The following is a 16,443-nucleotide window of genomic DNA, read 5'->3' on the forward strand; positions in this document are numbered from 1 at the left end:
GAGAGTTTTTTAAAAAGAAAGCATCTCCAGTGAAAATCTTGTTTTTTTTTAACCATTGTTGGCTTAGAGCTGCAATGGTCAACCAGGTGGTTTTGATAACATATCTCAAAGGTCTTTGGAGTTCATTTCAACCTCCCTCTTTATCTATTTTGGCACCGAAAAAGCACAAGTAGGTGCTCATGATTTTTTTCCCCTCACCCTTTCCTCACGCTGTCTAGGTTGAAACTTTCACTCCCACATAAACCTCACTGCTGAGGAATCCAGTGGAAAGCCACTCCTTTTCCATTCCTGTCATGCACTTTGTTGAATTACAAGTAGAACCAATTAAAACATAGTTGACGTCTGACTGCGGACGGCGGCCATCTCTCTGAGCCTAAAAACATGCAGCATCGGCCAATAAAAATGCACGCACAGCTCTTTGCAGTTGGCATCGTAAAGTTGCGTCCATTTGTTCTGCTGGTGAGGCTGCCACTTGATGCACTGATAGTTTGGGTCCAGGTAAGAGTTGTCTGCATCCTGCATCACACCTGTGACAAACATGTTGACAATAAGCGACTTTAAAGCGTTGAAGCGACGCGTGATGCTTGTTCTGTTCTTTGTGTTAAGAGTTAGTAAGAGCAGGTGAAGATGAGCAGAGGAGATGAGGGGGGGAAGAAAGATGCCTGCCTACCTGGTTCCTGTTTGATGATACCTGTGAGGATTTGGGAATTCAAGGTGCTGTTGGGAGAGTCAGAGTGCTTCCTCTTCTTGGCCTGATGAGCAGGAATGCTGCTGGAATAACACCAACAGACATTAGCCCTGGATTCATGTGAAGTGGGAAACCACAGCCTGTCTCCTGACTCACTCTTGGCCCTGAGGATGCTGCAGCAGCTGATGGAGCATCTGTGTCTGCTGAAGGTCCCCACTTCCACTGGTGGCTGGACCGATGGGGTACTGGGAGATCATGGGCTCCGGTTTCAGGTACATGTCCCGATGCATGCTGGGATAGTGGCCGTGTGGTGGGAGGGGTGGTGTTGGAGTCATGTGGCAGATGTTCTCTGGAGTCATGGTTCTGATCATGTTAGGATCTAAAAACCGGAATGAAAATGTGAAATTGTTACGTAACGTTACTGAAAATGATCGTAGACAATAAACCACAGAGAGACGTCCGCTGCAGAAATGTTTTTAGATCTATTTGTTATGATGCAATGATAAAGCAATATAGTTCTGATGTCTTATTTTGAAGATAATTTAGTAATAAAGCAAGATTTTGCTCAATGTTTGAACATGTTCTAAAGCAATAAGATGAGCGACTCACCATTCACCTGTTGAGGGGAATATGGCTCAGAGCTGGAGTCTGGCGGCGACTCAGGAAGCGTCCTAACAGCAAAGATTGAAAGAAAAAAAACATCTTATGGAGGAACATGAATCTTTTCTAATATTGTGAAGCAACTCGTCTTATTTCTGCTCTAATTAGGATAAAAAAAACTGCTCTGTGTTTGAGAGGATATAAGTGGTTCTTTATCTTCCAGTCCTCCCATCCTGATTAACACTAAATCAACACTTTGGTCACAAATGTGATGCATTTAAAGAAGAGTCAACATGAAAAGTTAAAGCAAGTACATCTCCCATTTATTGGTAAAGTTTAGATAAATCTTTAAATCATAATAATATCAGCAAATTCTAAAATGTTCTTAATGTGATTATACTGATTTAATGAGGATAGAGCTTAAAGCTCTGAGGTGGAGAATACTCCCCCTCCCAGAAACTTAATGAGCGCTTAAAAAACCTGAAATAATAAATTCCTGTTTTCCTGACATACAAGATAAAAAGGTCACAATGAAAAATGGGAACAAAAAAGATAGAAATGCTTTTAAATGGATAGAATTAATATTTGCAATCAGAGGAATCACTAAAATGTTAAATGTAAGATTATCTTTCCACCGAGCACAGAGTTTAAGAGCACTTAAAAAAACAAAAACTTAAAAAACCTATTGATAAAGGATAAAGGAGCTAATAGGAATCTTAACACATCGGAACCGTCAGAGGAAACGCTTCCTGGTTCCGCTGCTGATTGGCTGAGAGGCGCTGCAGTAAGTAAAGTTCCAGCAATCAGCACTAAACTTAGGAAGGTCAAAACATCTTCACTTATTATCTAACATCACTGAGTTCCTCTGTAATTAAAAATGCATTTGAAGCAGTTTTAAGCAGCAAAATCAGAAGAAAACTTGATCGACTGTTAATATAAACAGGAAGTTAACCTGCAGGGCGAAGACGTCCCAGTAACATCTACACCTGTTTTATCTACTCTGCTCACCCAGGAGCGTAATGGCCCCTATGTTCTGGCTTGACGTGAGTCTGTTGCTGCTGCTGCTGTGCGAGGCAGGGGTAGGCGTGTCTGAGCCCCAGAGATGGCCCCTGGCCGTAGGCGTTCTGACAGCTAGAGGGCCCCGGCAGATGGGCTCCTTGGCGTAGAGGAATAGGGGGGCTCACACCACACACCAATCCTCCAGAGGAGGACACTCCTGCCTGAGGAGATGAATAATTTGGTCCTGGGGTGCTGTGCACCTCTGAGAAACAGCTGAGGGGGGAAAAAGAAGAGATTAGCCTTATCCGTAAAAAGTTTGCTCTGGTTGGTGCTTTAAGCTGCTGGGTCGGGTCCCTACTGACATGTCAGCGCTATCGTCCTCCTTGCTGATGTACTCTTCCAGGATACTGGTGTCGATGTTGGCTGGTTCCAGGGAACTGGTAATATCATGACCTGTGGAGGAGGGAGGGTTGGGAATGTGGTGAGGGGAGATGGAGAGCATCTGGGGATTAGCAACAGGAATCCATCAGCCGATCCACACCGTGGAACAAGTACTCTGTCCGAGTGTTGCAGCAATTCCCTGATTCTCAGGCGAATTCCTGGGTTAACGAAGGAAAATGACTTTTATAACTTTATGAGGACAATGTGATTGGAAACTAGAGCTTTAATAATAGAGATCAGTCATGGTTTCAAAGCTGGTCTTAACAAAGTGTTTGCCTCTTTTAGCAGAAAATCCGATCTGCTGGGGTTGGATCTATGCTCTGCTTCCATTAAAGTTTGGGTTTAACTAAATATTACTTTATTGCAACCTGTTATTCAGGGCACCTGATGCAGCTTTGATCACTAATTTACTTCCTTAGGCAGATATTTTTCTAAAGCTTTGCAGCAACAGCTGCATCATCTTTAAGACAGCTGGAAGTCAGTGTTGGTCTCAGATCGGAAGAATAAAACCTGCAAATACACAAAAATTCAAACATTTCTTCTTTTTTAGTTAAATGTTTTGAAATTATCAATTACTACTGTTTGATTTCTCCCAATGTATGACTTTTGCTCCTACTGGCATTTTTTATTAATATGCATTAAAAAGAAGCTTTTAAAAATATTTCTTAACCAAAGATATTTTATTACCACAACAACAACAAACGACATATTTCTCAGTTTAAAGAGTCTGAGATGAACGAAAAACATGAAATTACTGTAATGTCCAGTTTAATGCTTCGGATCAGTTTCCTTGGTTAAAATAAATTTAATAGTTACCCCAAAATTTGATTAATACTTAATTTATGTATATTGCTGATGTCTAGGACACGTATGAAGAGAAAACTGGTGTTTAAAGCTGAACAATTTTTGCCAAAAACCAAAATTGTGATTATTTTTAACTAAAATTGTGATTTTATTTCAATGTTTTTCCTTTGCACCAACCCCAAATTTCTAGATGTTTCCCCCAGGATTCAGTTTCTTCCCCAGAGTTTATTCCTGCAGGACTTCACTGTAGCCATGGTGATAATAAGCCTTTATTTCTATCTCATGCACGGATCTGCATTCTCATTTCTACGCTCGTCACCTTTCTGTGTGACGACAAACCCACTTCTGGCGCAATTTATCTTGTTAAATATCGTGGGATTAAAAATCAGTCCCTTTGCAATTTGAAAATTGTGTTTAAATTGTGATTATATTGCAAATGCAATGAACTGCAGAGAATTACTGATGTTTTGACTGATTTATAGAGTGTTGGATGTTTCTGTGGAAGATTTTAACCACAACTGGTATCACTGCATGGGGGGGGGGGGGGGGGGGGGGGGGGGGGGGGGGGGTAGTTGACTCAATGATTAGACGTTAGTGAGTCAGTTTTCTGAAACTCATTCAAATTATAAATTTTTCTGAAAATATAACTTCTGGACCAAAACTATCTATCTAACATATAAAATATAATTGATGTTTAAATGTGTTCTGTTTAAAGTTTCTTCCAATAGTTTAGACTTTTATTGATTATATGCAGTTTTAAAGATTGTATCCAGCTAATAATATGTTAAAATATCTTTCCTTTACATATTTACTACAAACTACTAATAATTTTGACTTTCAAAGTACTTTGAAAATCCTACGCCTCTCCCCCACCCAGGTCATGTTCAGCCTCTGATTGGCAAAGCCTCTGAAATCCCAAACACATGACCCCCCTTAGTCTGCACACAGATGCAGGATGAGAACCTGCTTCTTTCTGTAGATATCTACCAAACAGATTTTCACTATCAGGTGCAAATCTATAATAAAAAGAGAAGTTCTACTAAATATCAGAAAATGCCAGATGCTAATGCATCGGGCGAGCTGAGAGTGAGGGAGAGAGAAAGGACCTGCAATGAGTGGGTGGGGTGGAGCCCCCCCCCCACACAGACTCTGATAGATTAGGAAGGTCTTCGGTTGGGAACTTGGGTATGTGAGGAATTTTCCTGTTAGCTTTAGAGAATATTTCTTTTTTCTCCGTCTGAATCTGACGGCTGTCAGAAAACAACACAAACGTTTTTCCAAACTGTTTTGTTGCAGTTTTCTGTTAAGATTTATAGCAGAATTCTCCTGTTTGCATAAATGGCGATTAATATGTTATATCGTCCTGGAAATTTGGCCAAATCCGAGCAAAACATTCCCTGAGAGCCATTTATCAAAGCTTTCCACCAAAAAAACCTCAAACTACAGCGCCGGCCTCAGACTAATTAACTCAGATTTACTGTTTGCCATTTATCTCACCGTTGGCATTTTAAAGACAAAAAAATATCTTGCTTAATAAACAGCTGGTAAATGTCTCCTGATGCATGGAAGTAAAACAATAAAGAAAGAAAAGGGCAGGATGATTCCTTTAAATAAGATCCAGATGTGCACCCCACCCAAACAGGCAGTAAATTTCAGCTTGCTGGCCTGATAACAGAAAATAAGGAGATATGGTGAGAGAGGAAGGAAGATGGATGGGGGCTGGGCAAGTGTGGGGGCACAAAAAGACAAAAAAAAAAGGTTTAATGTTGAAGGATGGAAACAGCTAATTATTTATCTATCAGCTGGATTCATTGTCAAATATATGAATACAGCTTTAATCAAATAGAAACCAGATATAGTCACAGTGGTTCTCCTACCAGGTTGGAGAGTCTTAAAACCTCAAATGTGGGTCTAAATAAGACAAACTGGAGCATTTTTCCAGAGGTGGCAGATGTTGAGTCGTCTCTATTTAATTTTTCTATTCAGCCACTGAAGCAGCTGAATCCATGTTTCAGATCAAATGCATGGAGACGATTCCACATCTGTAACCACTGCTTTTTACAAAGCCGTCAGTTCTGTCACTCACACGTCTTTAGCTTTTAATGTGCTTCCTGTTTCATATCGATCAGGTCGGTAAAGTGCTTTAAGGTATGGCAAGGGTTAAAAAGTTACGTCTGAAAAATCCCTAAAACCAGAGGCGGATTTAGGACATTTGGGGCCCTATGCAAAGACAGGCAGGGGCCCCTCTGAATTAGCCTGGTGAGACCATCCTGATCTCGCGAGCTTTCAAGGTTTCACTCGCAGATCAGTCTGGAGACTCTCCGTTAAAGAAAATTTGGAGCCGTTCACCAAACGAACGTCCAATCAGCGTTGGCTTTGAGGCGGGTTGAGGTGTGACGCAACGAGAAGCGCGACAGTTCAGTCTAAAGAACATGGCGGCTTCAGCCAATGAAACTAGCGTTAGCGTGGCTATCGAGCAAGTTTTCTCGGAATTACAGAGTATTTCTTCACTGAAAGAAGAGCAAAACACTGATCTGGAGGCTTTTCTCAGAGGAAAAGATGTTTTTGCTCTTTTCCCGACTGGTTTCAGCAAGAGTAGCCTGGCTGTTAGTACGTCATATGCTTCGTTGATCTGATTGGTTTATTTGGCCCGTCTATCACCAACATAGGCCAATCAGCTAACCAGTATTTTCGCCCCTTCCCAAAATTACTTCAATGGAAGGTTTCCAGATGGATATGCGGAGCAAATCCATCTGGCGGAGTCAGGTTACCTCTGAATGGAGAAGACAACACATAGAACAGCCCCATTCTCCAGATGTAGAAATGTTAATAGAATAGACATCCATTATCTGTTCTAGGTTGTGTCCCTCTCTTCTTGTCCCTTTTCTTCTTGTTTTCCTCTCTATGTTTTGTACTCAGCTGACTTTTCATGCTGTCTCTAAAGGAATGAAAGATTTTTTCCAAGCACTAAGCTCACTTAGCTGATTGCTCCTTCCTGTGTTTCCAAAAAGGCCAAAGTAAATAACCCAGTCCTTCTTTTCACTGTAGACAAGCCATGATCTGCTTATCTGTTCTCCATTTTTCATTTGGATGAAATAATAGCTGCATGAATCATGACAGCAGACAAGATAGAGGAGAGCAGGAGGCGGGGGTTACCAATCTACTCGCTCTGGAGAGCAGAGTTCGCTGCTTTTAGATGTTGTCTCCAAAGTCTCCAGTAGCAGAAAAAAGTCTCTAGATTTGGCGCTAGGAGCTTTTTAGAAATCAAAGTGCTAGAGGGGTCTGAAAAGTGGCTAAATATAGCGACTAAAGCGCTAAGTTGGCAACACTGCTCTTTGCATGGTTTGTTTTCAAATGGTTTGCTGCTGTCTGTTTGGACCTTTCTGAACATGTGCAGCAAAAGGACTGATCCAATATGGTGGACACTGAAGGGGGGGGGGGCTGAGACACACTTAATATTATCAGCGTTCTGATGGCATTTTAGCCAAAGGATTATCAGAAACATAATTAATGTGCACAAATAAGGAATAGTTGTATTAACCATACATGGAAACTGAGTTTTATGGGGCCTCCAGGAACTTGGGGCCCTAGGCAGCTGCCTAGTATTGCCTAATGGTAAATCCCCCCCGCTGCCTGCAACGCTCTACCTTATCGTTCCTAAAGTCCTTCAAACAAGATGCCAAAGAAGACGCCTTATCTTTCCTATGTTGCTTTATTAAATATTTATATCTATTATTATTGTTCTGTTTTAGCTGAAGCTGCTGCTAAACATTGAAGAAATATCTAATAAAACATCTTTAACATTGTAATAATATTTCACATACCTCAGCAGAGGAAGTAGTGACTTTAAAGAAGTTTATTTTGTATAAATTATTCTGTAATTTTTTTTATTTTATTTTTTTTATACGGATTTCTTGAAAATGAGAAACTGATGACTTTAATCACGTTTTCTGTACAGCTATAATCTTCTGCTGGACCGTGCCCAGCTGGGTGGATGGGGGGGGGGAGTGAAAACATCTGTGTGATGTCTGTAAATCCCTTCATTGATCCACTGTGGGGAAATTCCCTCTCTGCATTTAACCCCTCCCCCCGGGGAGCAGAGGGCTGTCATGGTGCGGCGCCCGGGGAGCAGAGTGGGGTTAAAGGTCTGGCTCAGGGACCCAGATTGGCAGTCTGTGGGGATCTTCTGAGGGCACAGAGCTCTGCTCTAACCACTAGGCCGCCACTTGCTGCGTAGCAAAGAATCAGCTTTATTCTCTGTGTAGAATAATCTCTCTATAAATAATAATAATCTAGATTGTAACTCAAATTCCATACAGAATCTAAAATGGTAAAAATAAAATAATAGTTTGGTTGAATAATCAGGAAATAGTCTCCAATTTCCATAGTTACATCTGAGAGGTGTGGTTTAGTTCAGAATGTCATTGGATTCCTGTTGATACATCTGGATCAAACTTGGACAAGATGAAAACAGTTGCTGGCAACAGAGCAATCGGTTGCTAGGCAACAGCCTGAGACAGAATCCGCTGCTGTCTTCATGAAAACTGGTTCCCTGGGAATTAAAATCTACAACCTCAACCTGCACGAGTTCAGTAATGGTGCAAATAAAATCTAAATGAAATCTCTAAGTGGCAATAACCACATCAACCCTAAATTTTGAGAATTACAATAACCTACATCTTCTTTAAATGGGTCAGAGCTCTGGTTACCCGCTGACACCCACCAATCCTTTCTGGGCGATTACTGTTCAGGGTGTTGATCATTGGGATCAAACTATCTACCGTCAGAGTCTAGTAATCCGTGTTTTAACACGAATCAGTTAAAGCGATTTAAAACAAACCTCCAATGATCTATTTAAAGCTCCGTCCTTCCCAATACAGAAAATGAGATCTAGATGCTCATCATTGCTTCTGTGAACTATAGTGAACTCTACCTGTGAATTACTAATATGTCCCTCATCAACTAACAAAGTAGAAATACTTTGTTAGTTTAGTAGAAATGTTGGCTAGCTCGTTATTCTTCATTTAGGCTCATTTTTATTACGGCCTGTTTGTATTTAAAAAAATTAAATAATTAGTTTCATCCAGACAATTAATGTCTCTGTGGTTGGACTCGGTGCTGCCCCAACTTGTTGCTCACCACATAACAAAATAAATCTTTTTCCAGATGATGCAAAGTTAAATGTGAAACCATTAGTTATAAACTAAGAAAATAAAGTCTAAGGAATTTATCGTTCAGAATTATAGAAAAATTTTCCTTTAATAGAGTAGAGCAGTAAAGCTTCTTAACAGTTTTTCCTGGATTACTTTTACTTTTATATCTTAAGTCATTTTAAAAATGGTACTTTTACTGGAGTAAAAAGCTGAAGTTGATCCTCTAACTTCTATAAAAGTGTTTCTAATCACCAGGATTTATACTGGAGGAATAAACATGAATACTTTGGAGGAATTATCTGAGCTGCTGATGCCTCTTTGTCATCTTTCTAATCTAAAGTCAGTCCATAAATTTTCTTTTCTTTTCTTTTCTCTACCAACAACAAGAGGACACCTGTCAGTCAGATAAAGATCATTTTAACCTCAGGTCACTTTATAGATCCAGATCAACCAGATCATCCAGTCAGATTGATTCAAAGTTTTCTATCTAAGGAAAACCAGCTGATTGCATCGACTCATTGACTCTTCAGCAATCCCTCACACTAAGCATGCTTGTAGCGACAGTGGAGAGGAAAAACTCCCTTTGAACAGGAAGAAACCTCCAGCAGAACCAGAAAAAGGAAATCAGTTTATTGTTTAAATATCAGGTCAGTTTTTTCTTGAAGCAGCTTATTTAATATGAAAAACAACAAAAATCGTCTTTCAGTGGTTTATGATAAACTTTATCAATGTTAAAAAATAAATTCTAAAGTTATTTTCACTATTATTTCCATCAGTAAATCTGCTGATGGCTTTTGGTGAAACTGGACTTAAAGGTAAATGAAAGGTTGGAAATGACTGAATCATGTAAAGCTGCAGACTGAATGCGTAGATGTTGCAGTTTTTTTCTGTCCAGCTGTGTCCAGCAGGAAACACTGAGATGATTGTCAGCCTGAGTTCACCACAGACGTGCCTTTGGAGAGACAAGCGTTAGTGTGAGCACACGCGTGCCCATGTGAACACATACTTGTTTTCTTTTCTTTTTTGTCCAAATGTCTGCGTTTGTTATTCCACTCTTTCAATGCTTCGGTTGTTGCTCAGAGGAGAGTGTTTGGCTTTTGATGAAAGATGATTTGACAAAAAATGATTCAGAATATTTTTGATATTTTGATAAATCGTGATGCATTTTGTGAATTTCTCTAATTCACAAAATGCATAGATTTCATGTTTCTATTATTTATCATGTTTATCTCAGATGAGCAGAAATAATAAACTTAAGAAATACTTTAGCTTAGTTTGCGAACAAAGGGCATTAAAGTGAAGCGGTTTATGGCTGCTGTTTGAGCTCGCCGCCGCCGCCGCCGCCATCCCGCCTCTTCTGCTCACAAATATAGGATCAGGAGAATCAGGTTCTGAGATTAAGAAGGAATCTTCCTTTCCTTCGAATCTAACCAGATTAATAGACTCATGTTTACATTTACTGTGCCGAGCCTGCAGGCTGGGACCGAGTCAAACTCTAGGGTTTATCTACATATATAGATCTATATCTATACATCTATATATAGAGAGAGAACTTTGATTCAATCTGACTGGTTGATCTGGTGAACTGGAAAGTGCCTTCAGATGACGTGCTGTGAATTGGAGCTATAGAAATAAACTGAATAGAACTTTAATTGATATATATATATATACGTATATATATAGATAGATAGATAGATAGATAGATAGATAGATAGATAGATAGATAGATAGATAGATATATAGATATATAAAATAGAAAAAGCCTAAATAAATGGGTATTTATGACCAGTTTTACTTTTTGAAAACTAAGCCACAGAGTGAGTCCAACTAAAAGGAAATCATTGTAAACATGTTCTTCTTCAAAGTCCTTTAAAATACAAAAATAATACATGTTAAAAAGACAAAATGTTTCCATGTGAATTAAGGTTTAAATGTTTAGTTTATGAACTTTGAATTATTATTCAGTTTTAACTTTTATTTTCTTATGTGTTTGATTTCTCCTTAAGCAGTCAAACTTCGAGAAGTTTAAAGTCCTTAAACCTGCAAACTACGTGTTTCCTTCGCTGCACATTTATTTAATAATATAAACTACAGACCGTATTCTGGAATAAATAAAAAGACTGTTTTCATAATTTCACTCCAATAAACAGAAGAAAAAGGAAATATAAATGTAGATTTCTCTCCTTTCTTGAAACAAGTTATAAGATTCTAAAATATATTTAATACGATTTGAACCGAAGGAGTAAATGTTCTTATCAGTATTAATGTGAAGGAAGTAAAACGAGGTAGAGTCCATAGAGCAGTGATATTACGCAATCACATAAAACCAATGGAAATGTCTGAAAAACAGCAGATGTTAGGTTAGAAACCTGAAGGGGAAGTTAGACTGCTGCTAAATGAAATGTTTTAAAGGTAAAATCTCTACAGCCTGTTGATTCATATTAAGACACAGTTAGATAGTCACTTTTAGGATTGACCTGCAACTTAGGTCAATCAATAAAAATACACGTCAACAGATACGACCTTTAAGAAACCAAAGCAGCCGTTTTACAAAAGTGAAGCAAAGTCTGGAAACATGCAGATTGTTTCTAGTTGAATTCAAACATCTGAAAGCAAATCTAACATTTTCCATATTTTCACTTCTTATAAGAAGGAGGCTTATGACTGATGCCTAAGCAGGTGAAATAGACAGAAATGAGAAGCAGAGCAGACAGGATACCTGGGCGAAGCCAAAGCATGGTGACCTTCTTGAGATGAAAACACCTAAAACAGAAGATGAGAAGAACAATTCCTGTCTATCCTTCACATCTTTTCCCAGTCGGACTCAAAGACTTTCCTCTGGGTCAAAATGTGGGTGTGTTCTGCATTCTGAGTAAATGTGTAGAAAAAAGAGTGTTTTAATGAGGATTAGTTCCCAGTCATGGGAAAGGGCTGTACCAGGCTGCCACACACAACCTTTGTCGCATACAAGCACCGGTAGATCTGGCTCAGGGAGATTACGGCAGAAACGAGCCTGGGCCACGAACACGCCGAACTCAGCCAAACGGGAGGCTGAGCTCCAACGGCAGCACTTTGAAAGAAACATGGAGGAGGAACCGAACCAGACATGATCAGACACAGAGTATAGAGCAACATGTAGGATCATAGGAAGGAAAAAAGTTGCTTTGTTCACAACAATAGTGCAATAGTGAGGGAAGAGCACTGCATGCCTACAGGTGTTAGTGGTCATAGGTAGCAAAATAAAGAAAAATGATGCTGAAAGGTTTTATGGAAGTACTGTTTCTACTTTACATTAGAAACAACGTCAATAAATCAGTGGAAGTGGAGTTTAACCAAGGACTCAGGAGCAGGGTGGCCGTCTGCAGGCCTGGCTAATCACAAACAAAGCAACCTTCTTATGCTAACTCTCTGCTGAAACCATAAATCAGGGAGCACAGCTAAACCTTGTCAACCTTTTGCAGGATTTCCATGATGGCTCGCAGCATTTACAGCCATTATTCAAAGCTACTGTGGGAGGAGAGCAGCAGGAATTTTCCTCAGTAACTCAGTGGAAGATATGCACCGAGAACAGATGCTCTGCTCTCAGCTCAGATCAATCCAAGGAGAGCGCATCACCATGGCGATTGGATGGCGTTATGGTGGTCAGGCTGGGAAGTGACGGCTATCAATGCATCCGGGGAACAAACACTGATCTGCACCCCACAGCCTCACAGGAAATGTTTATAATTGATTTTGGGGTATTGTTTTAAAGGGGAGTAATTTGGTTTTTGTTCCGACCATGACACGGTAGGCCTGGAAAAGCCTATGACCACATTCCCAAGAATTACGATCGCCTCGGGGAAGGCTTCAGCAGTCTGTGATGCTTCCTGGACAACCGCGTACATCCAAAGTAAAACTATCTGCCTTCTGAGGGTGACGGCGGCGTCACATGTAGGAGGTTGACGGTTCAATCCTGGGCTTTCAGTGTCGCTGTGTCCTTGGGCAAGACCTTTGACCTGCATTACCTACTGATGGTGGAGGGCGTACGGCCAGCATACGGCCAGTGTAGGGCCAGCGTACGGCCAGCGTATGGCCAGCGTAGGGCCAGCGTATGGCCAGCGTACAGCCAGCGTACGGCCAGTGTATAGGGCCAGTGTACGGCCAGCGTACGGCCAGCGTATGGCCAGCGTAGGGCCAGCGTAGGGCCAGCGTAGGGTCAGCATACGGCCAGCGTAGGGCCAGTGTACGGCCAGCGTAGGGCCAGTGTACTGCCAGCGTACGGCCAGCGTAGGGCCAGCGTAGGGCCAGCGTACGGCCAGCGTACGGCCAGCGTAGGGCCAGCGTACGGCCAGCGTAGGGCCAGTGTACGGCCAGCGTACGGCCAGCGTAGGGTCAGCATACGGCCAGCGTAGGGCCAGTGTACGGGCAGCATAGGGCCAGTGTACGGCCAGCGTACGGCCAGCGTAGGGCCAGCGTAGGGCCAGCGTACGGCCAGCGTATGGCCAGCGTACGGCCAGCGTACGGCCAGCGTAGGGCAAGCGTACGGCCAGCGTAGGGCCAGTGTACGGCCAGCGTACGGCCAGCGTAGGGCCAGCGTAGGGTCAGCATACGGCCAGCGTAGGGCCAGTGTACGGCCAGCGTACGGCCAGCGTATGGCCAGCGTAGGGCCAGCGTAGGGCCAGTGTACGGCCAGCGTACGGCCAGCGTAGGGCCAGGGTACGGCCAGCGTACGGCCAGCGTAGGGCCAGTGTACGGCCAGCGTACGGCCAGCTTAGGGCCAGCGTACGGCCAGCGTAGGGCCAGCATACGGCCAGCGTAGGGCCAGCGTACGGCCAGTGTACGGCCAGCGTAGGGCCAGCGTAGGGCCAGTGTACGGGCAGCGTACGGCCAGCGTAGGGCCAGCGTACGGCCAGCGTACGGCCAGCGTACGGCCAGCGTAGGGCCAGCGTACGTCCAGCGTAGGGCCAGTGTACGGCCTGCGTACGGCCAGCGTACGGCCAGCGTAGGGCCAGTGTACGGCCAGCGTAGGGCCAGCGTAGGGCCAGTGTACGGCCAGCGTACGGTCAGCGTAGGGCCAGTGTACGGCCAGCGTAGGGCCAGCGTAGGGCCAGCGTACGGCCAGTGTACGGCCAGCGTAGGGCCGGTGTACGGCCGGTGTACGGCCAGCGTACGGCCAGTGTAGGGCCAGCGTACGGCCAGCGTAGGGCAGCCTGGCTTCTGTCAGTGAGTCCCAGGGCAGCTGTGGCTGCTATGTAGCTCACCACCATCAGTGTGTGAGTGAATGACTGAATGTAGAGTAAAGAGCTTTGGTCGAGTCTTGTGACTTGAAAAAGAGCACCATAAGTACAGACTATTCACCATTTCTTGGCACTCGTCTGTTCACACTGCTGCTTGGAATCCATTGCCGCCTGTAGGTGCAGTAATGGGGAGGATGGTGTCCAGTTTGGGACATTGGGATCTCATCTTTGCTTTCTGCTCACAATGTGATCCAACTTCAGTCATGTCCTCCGACGTGCACTGGAGGAGTCCACGCTTGGGAATGAACTCAGGTATCCCGGGGATGGGGGGGAATAGTGTAGGAGATAGGTAGGAGAATATCCTTACTTCAAAATTCCCAAAAAGTTAAAAATCAATCCTCTGGTGTTTGTTTCCAAGTTTGAAGATGTTTCACTTCCCATCCAGGAAGATTTTTCAATTCAAAATGAAACTTTTGAATTGCTTCCTGGATGGGAAGCGAAATGTCTTCAAATAGCGTTTAGTTCCAGGTTTTATCCAGCAGCCCAACAAAGCCTGGTTTTAGTTTAGAAAACATGCAAATAGAAATGGATGAACGGGTCCCCCCCTTTGGAATGGGGGTCGTTTGGCTTCTTTGTTAGCCTGCAATGCCCCATATATGCCTATGTCTCTGAAAGGGGGGGTGTTACAGGCTAACAAAGAAACGACCCCCAAAGGGGCGGAACCGTTGGGTTCAATTTACATATTTTTTAAGCCAAAACAAGGCATTGCTTTTTGATCCACTCTATTAAGCCTCAAACTCGACGCTATTTCTGACATTTCTGACAACCTGTCTATGTCTCTGAAAGGGGGGGTTGATTTTTCTGACATTTTGAATAGAAAAAGCTTCCTGGATGGGAAGCAAAATGTCTTTAAACTTTGAAACAAAGTCCAGTGGATTGTTTTTTAAAATGTTTTAGGAATGACTCCAATCTGGATGACTGAGAATCTTCACCATCTTACGTAAAAATACGTTACAAGAATTACTTCATCTTTTCCAATCAAATGTTTTGTGAACTTATGACACCTTTGATACCGTCGTGACTCCATTATATTTTAGTCCACACACCATCTCTGTGTGAGGGGCTGGTTGCTATGGAAGTGAGTCAGAGAGGAGAAGGTCAAGTTTGGAGGGGGATCTGTTGGCTCCTCTCTCTGCCCGGAGTCTGCACTATCTCACCTCCACAGCCGGTCTGTTCAGTGTCACCCTAATGGAGTTGGAGAAAGCCGGAGCGGGAGGCCAAAGACCACGCAGAGGAACACCAGCCTCACCTCATCGGGTTTTAACAGCCACCAGCACTATGCCAGGAATGTACATTAATGTGGACATAAATCCCTGAAACATGCCTCACCAGCAACCAAATCCATCATCATCATCATCATCAGACTCTTTACAACCAGTCAGTGATTAAAAAATGACTTTTTTTACCGGTTCGAAGTTGATCCCATAAAGTCCTGAGATGCAACTTAAGGGTGAGTTAAATCAAAAGAGGAAAACAACAACCTAATGTGTTCCTCTCATGGACAAGTTGACATTTTAGTCTGAGTGAGGATGGCTAAAATAAAGCCAAAGAAAGAACATCTCTCTTACTCCCGAAGAAAGAATGTAAACACAGTAAATTCCTGTCAGAACCGTGAGGAACTGTTTGACAGTCATGGATGGCTGTATATGTAAGGCAGTGTTTAGAACGTGCAATAATAAAGAGTTCCTCACAGGTCTCTCCTCTTGGTGTCGGTCGGTGTGTTTATTAAAAGCTGAGAATGAATCAGTAAAGGAGGTATTTTGATCAGCGTCCAGAGGAGAACGTTTGTTATGGATTACCACAACTTTATGAAAGGAAGATTAGAGCAGAAATAACAGGATAGACACAAGAAAGTCATCATGTTATAAAAATACTAAAATCCTGAAATATCTCGGCTTTGTTGGAGTAATGGTGGAAGGGTGGGGGTTTACTGGCGTATTTTGGGATTTTCCCGAAGGTGGGCGAGTTTTGGAAAAATGCGCAAACAGAGATAAAGGATATTTTAATCGTTCACTTAGATCTGGAGGTATGTGTATATATTTTAGGAATAATCCCCTCAGACATGATTGACAAAGAAATTAAATGTTTGATCGGAGTTACACTTCTGACTGGGAAGACGTGTTTAACCATGTCTGGTTAAAACCACAACCTCCCAGCATTACACTGCAGAGAGAATCAGAAACGTCTCTATTATAGAAAAAACAACATCGAGACTACAACTCAAGATGGACGCCGTGAAACAAAGTGGAGATCTATGACTAAATTCATGCTGCAACCTTGACACCTCTATATATTTATCTATTTAGTTATTTACCAATTTATTTCTTTGCTTTTGTACCTTTTGAATTTATCTTGTATTAATATTACTGTGTACTTTTATTACTCTAATCTGTAAATTCATAATGTCTACTGTAGTCATTTTCACTGCAAGTATAGTGATTTATATATCCATGGGGGGGTCGATGAATATAGGTTCATCTTG

The 16,443-nt window shown here is 42.3% G+C and overlaps 1 protein-coding gene across 1 annotated transcript in view; it reads right to left on the reverse strand.

Annotated features, from left to right (window-relative positions):
• myrf (myelin regulatory factor) overlaps positions 1 to 11,542 on the reverse strand; it is a 29,279-nt gene extending 17,737 nt beyond the window's left edge. The window contains exons 1-7 of the mRNA XM_038278194.1: positions 11,405 to 11,542; positions 2,650 to 2,740; positions 2,297 to 2,560; positions 1,298 to 1,359; positions 845 to 1,067; positions 671 to 771; positions 413 to 527 (exon numbers count right to left, since the gene is read on the reverse strand). Of these exons, the coding sequence (XP_038134122.1) occupies positions 413 to 527; positions 671 to 771; positions 845 to 1,067; positions 1,298 to 1,359; positions 2,297 to 2,560; positions 2,650 to 2,740; positions 11,405 to 11,423 (875 nt within the window). The 5' untranslated portion in view covers positions 11,424 to 11,542. The remainder of the gene's footprint in view (positions 1 to 412; positions 528 to 670; positions 772 to 844; positions 1,068 to 1,297; positions 1,360 to 2,296; positions 2,561 to 2,649; positions 2,741 to 11,404) is intronic.
• Between the last annotated feature and the right edge of the window lie 4,901 nt (positions 11,543 to 16,443).

The sequence above is a fragment of the Cyprinodon tularosa genome, unplaced genomic scaffold, assembly GCF_016077235.1.
Source record: "Cyprinodon tularosa strain WSP-4 unplaced genomic scaffold, ASM1607723v1 ctg1393, whole genome shotgun sequence".
Classification (NCBI taxonomy): Eukaryota; Metazoa; Chordata; class Actinopteri; order Cyprinodontiformes; family Cyprinodontidae; genus Cyprinodon; species Cyprinodon tularosa.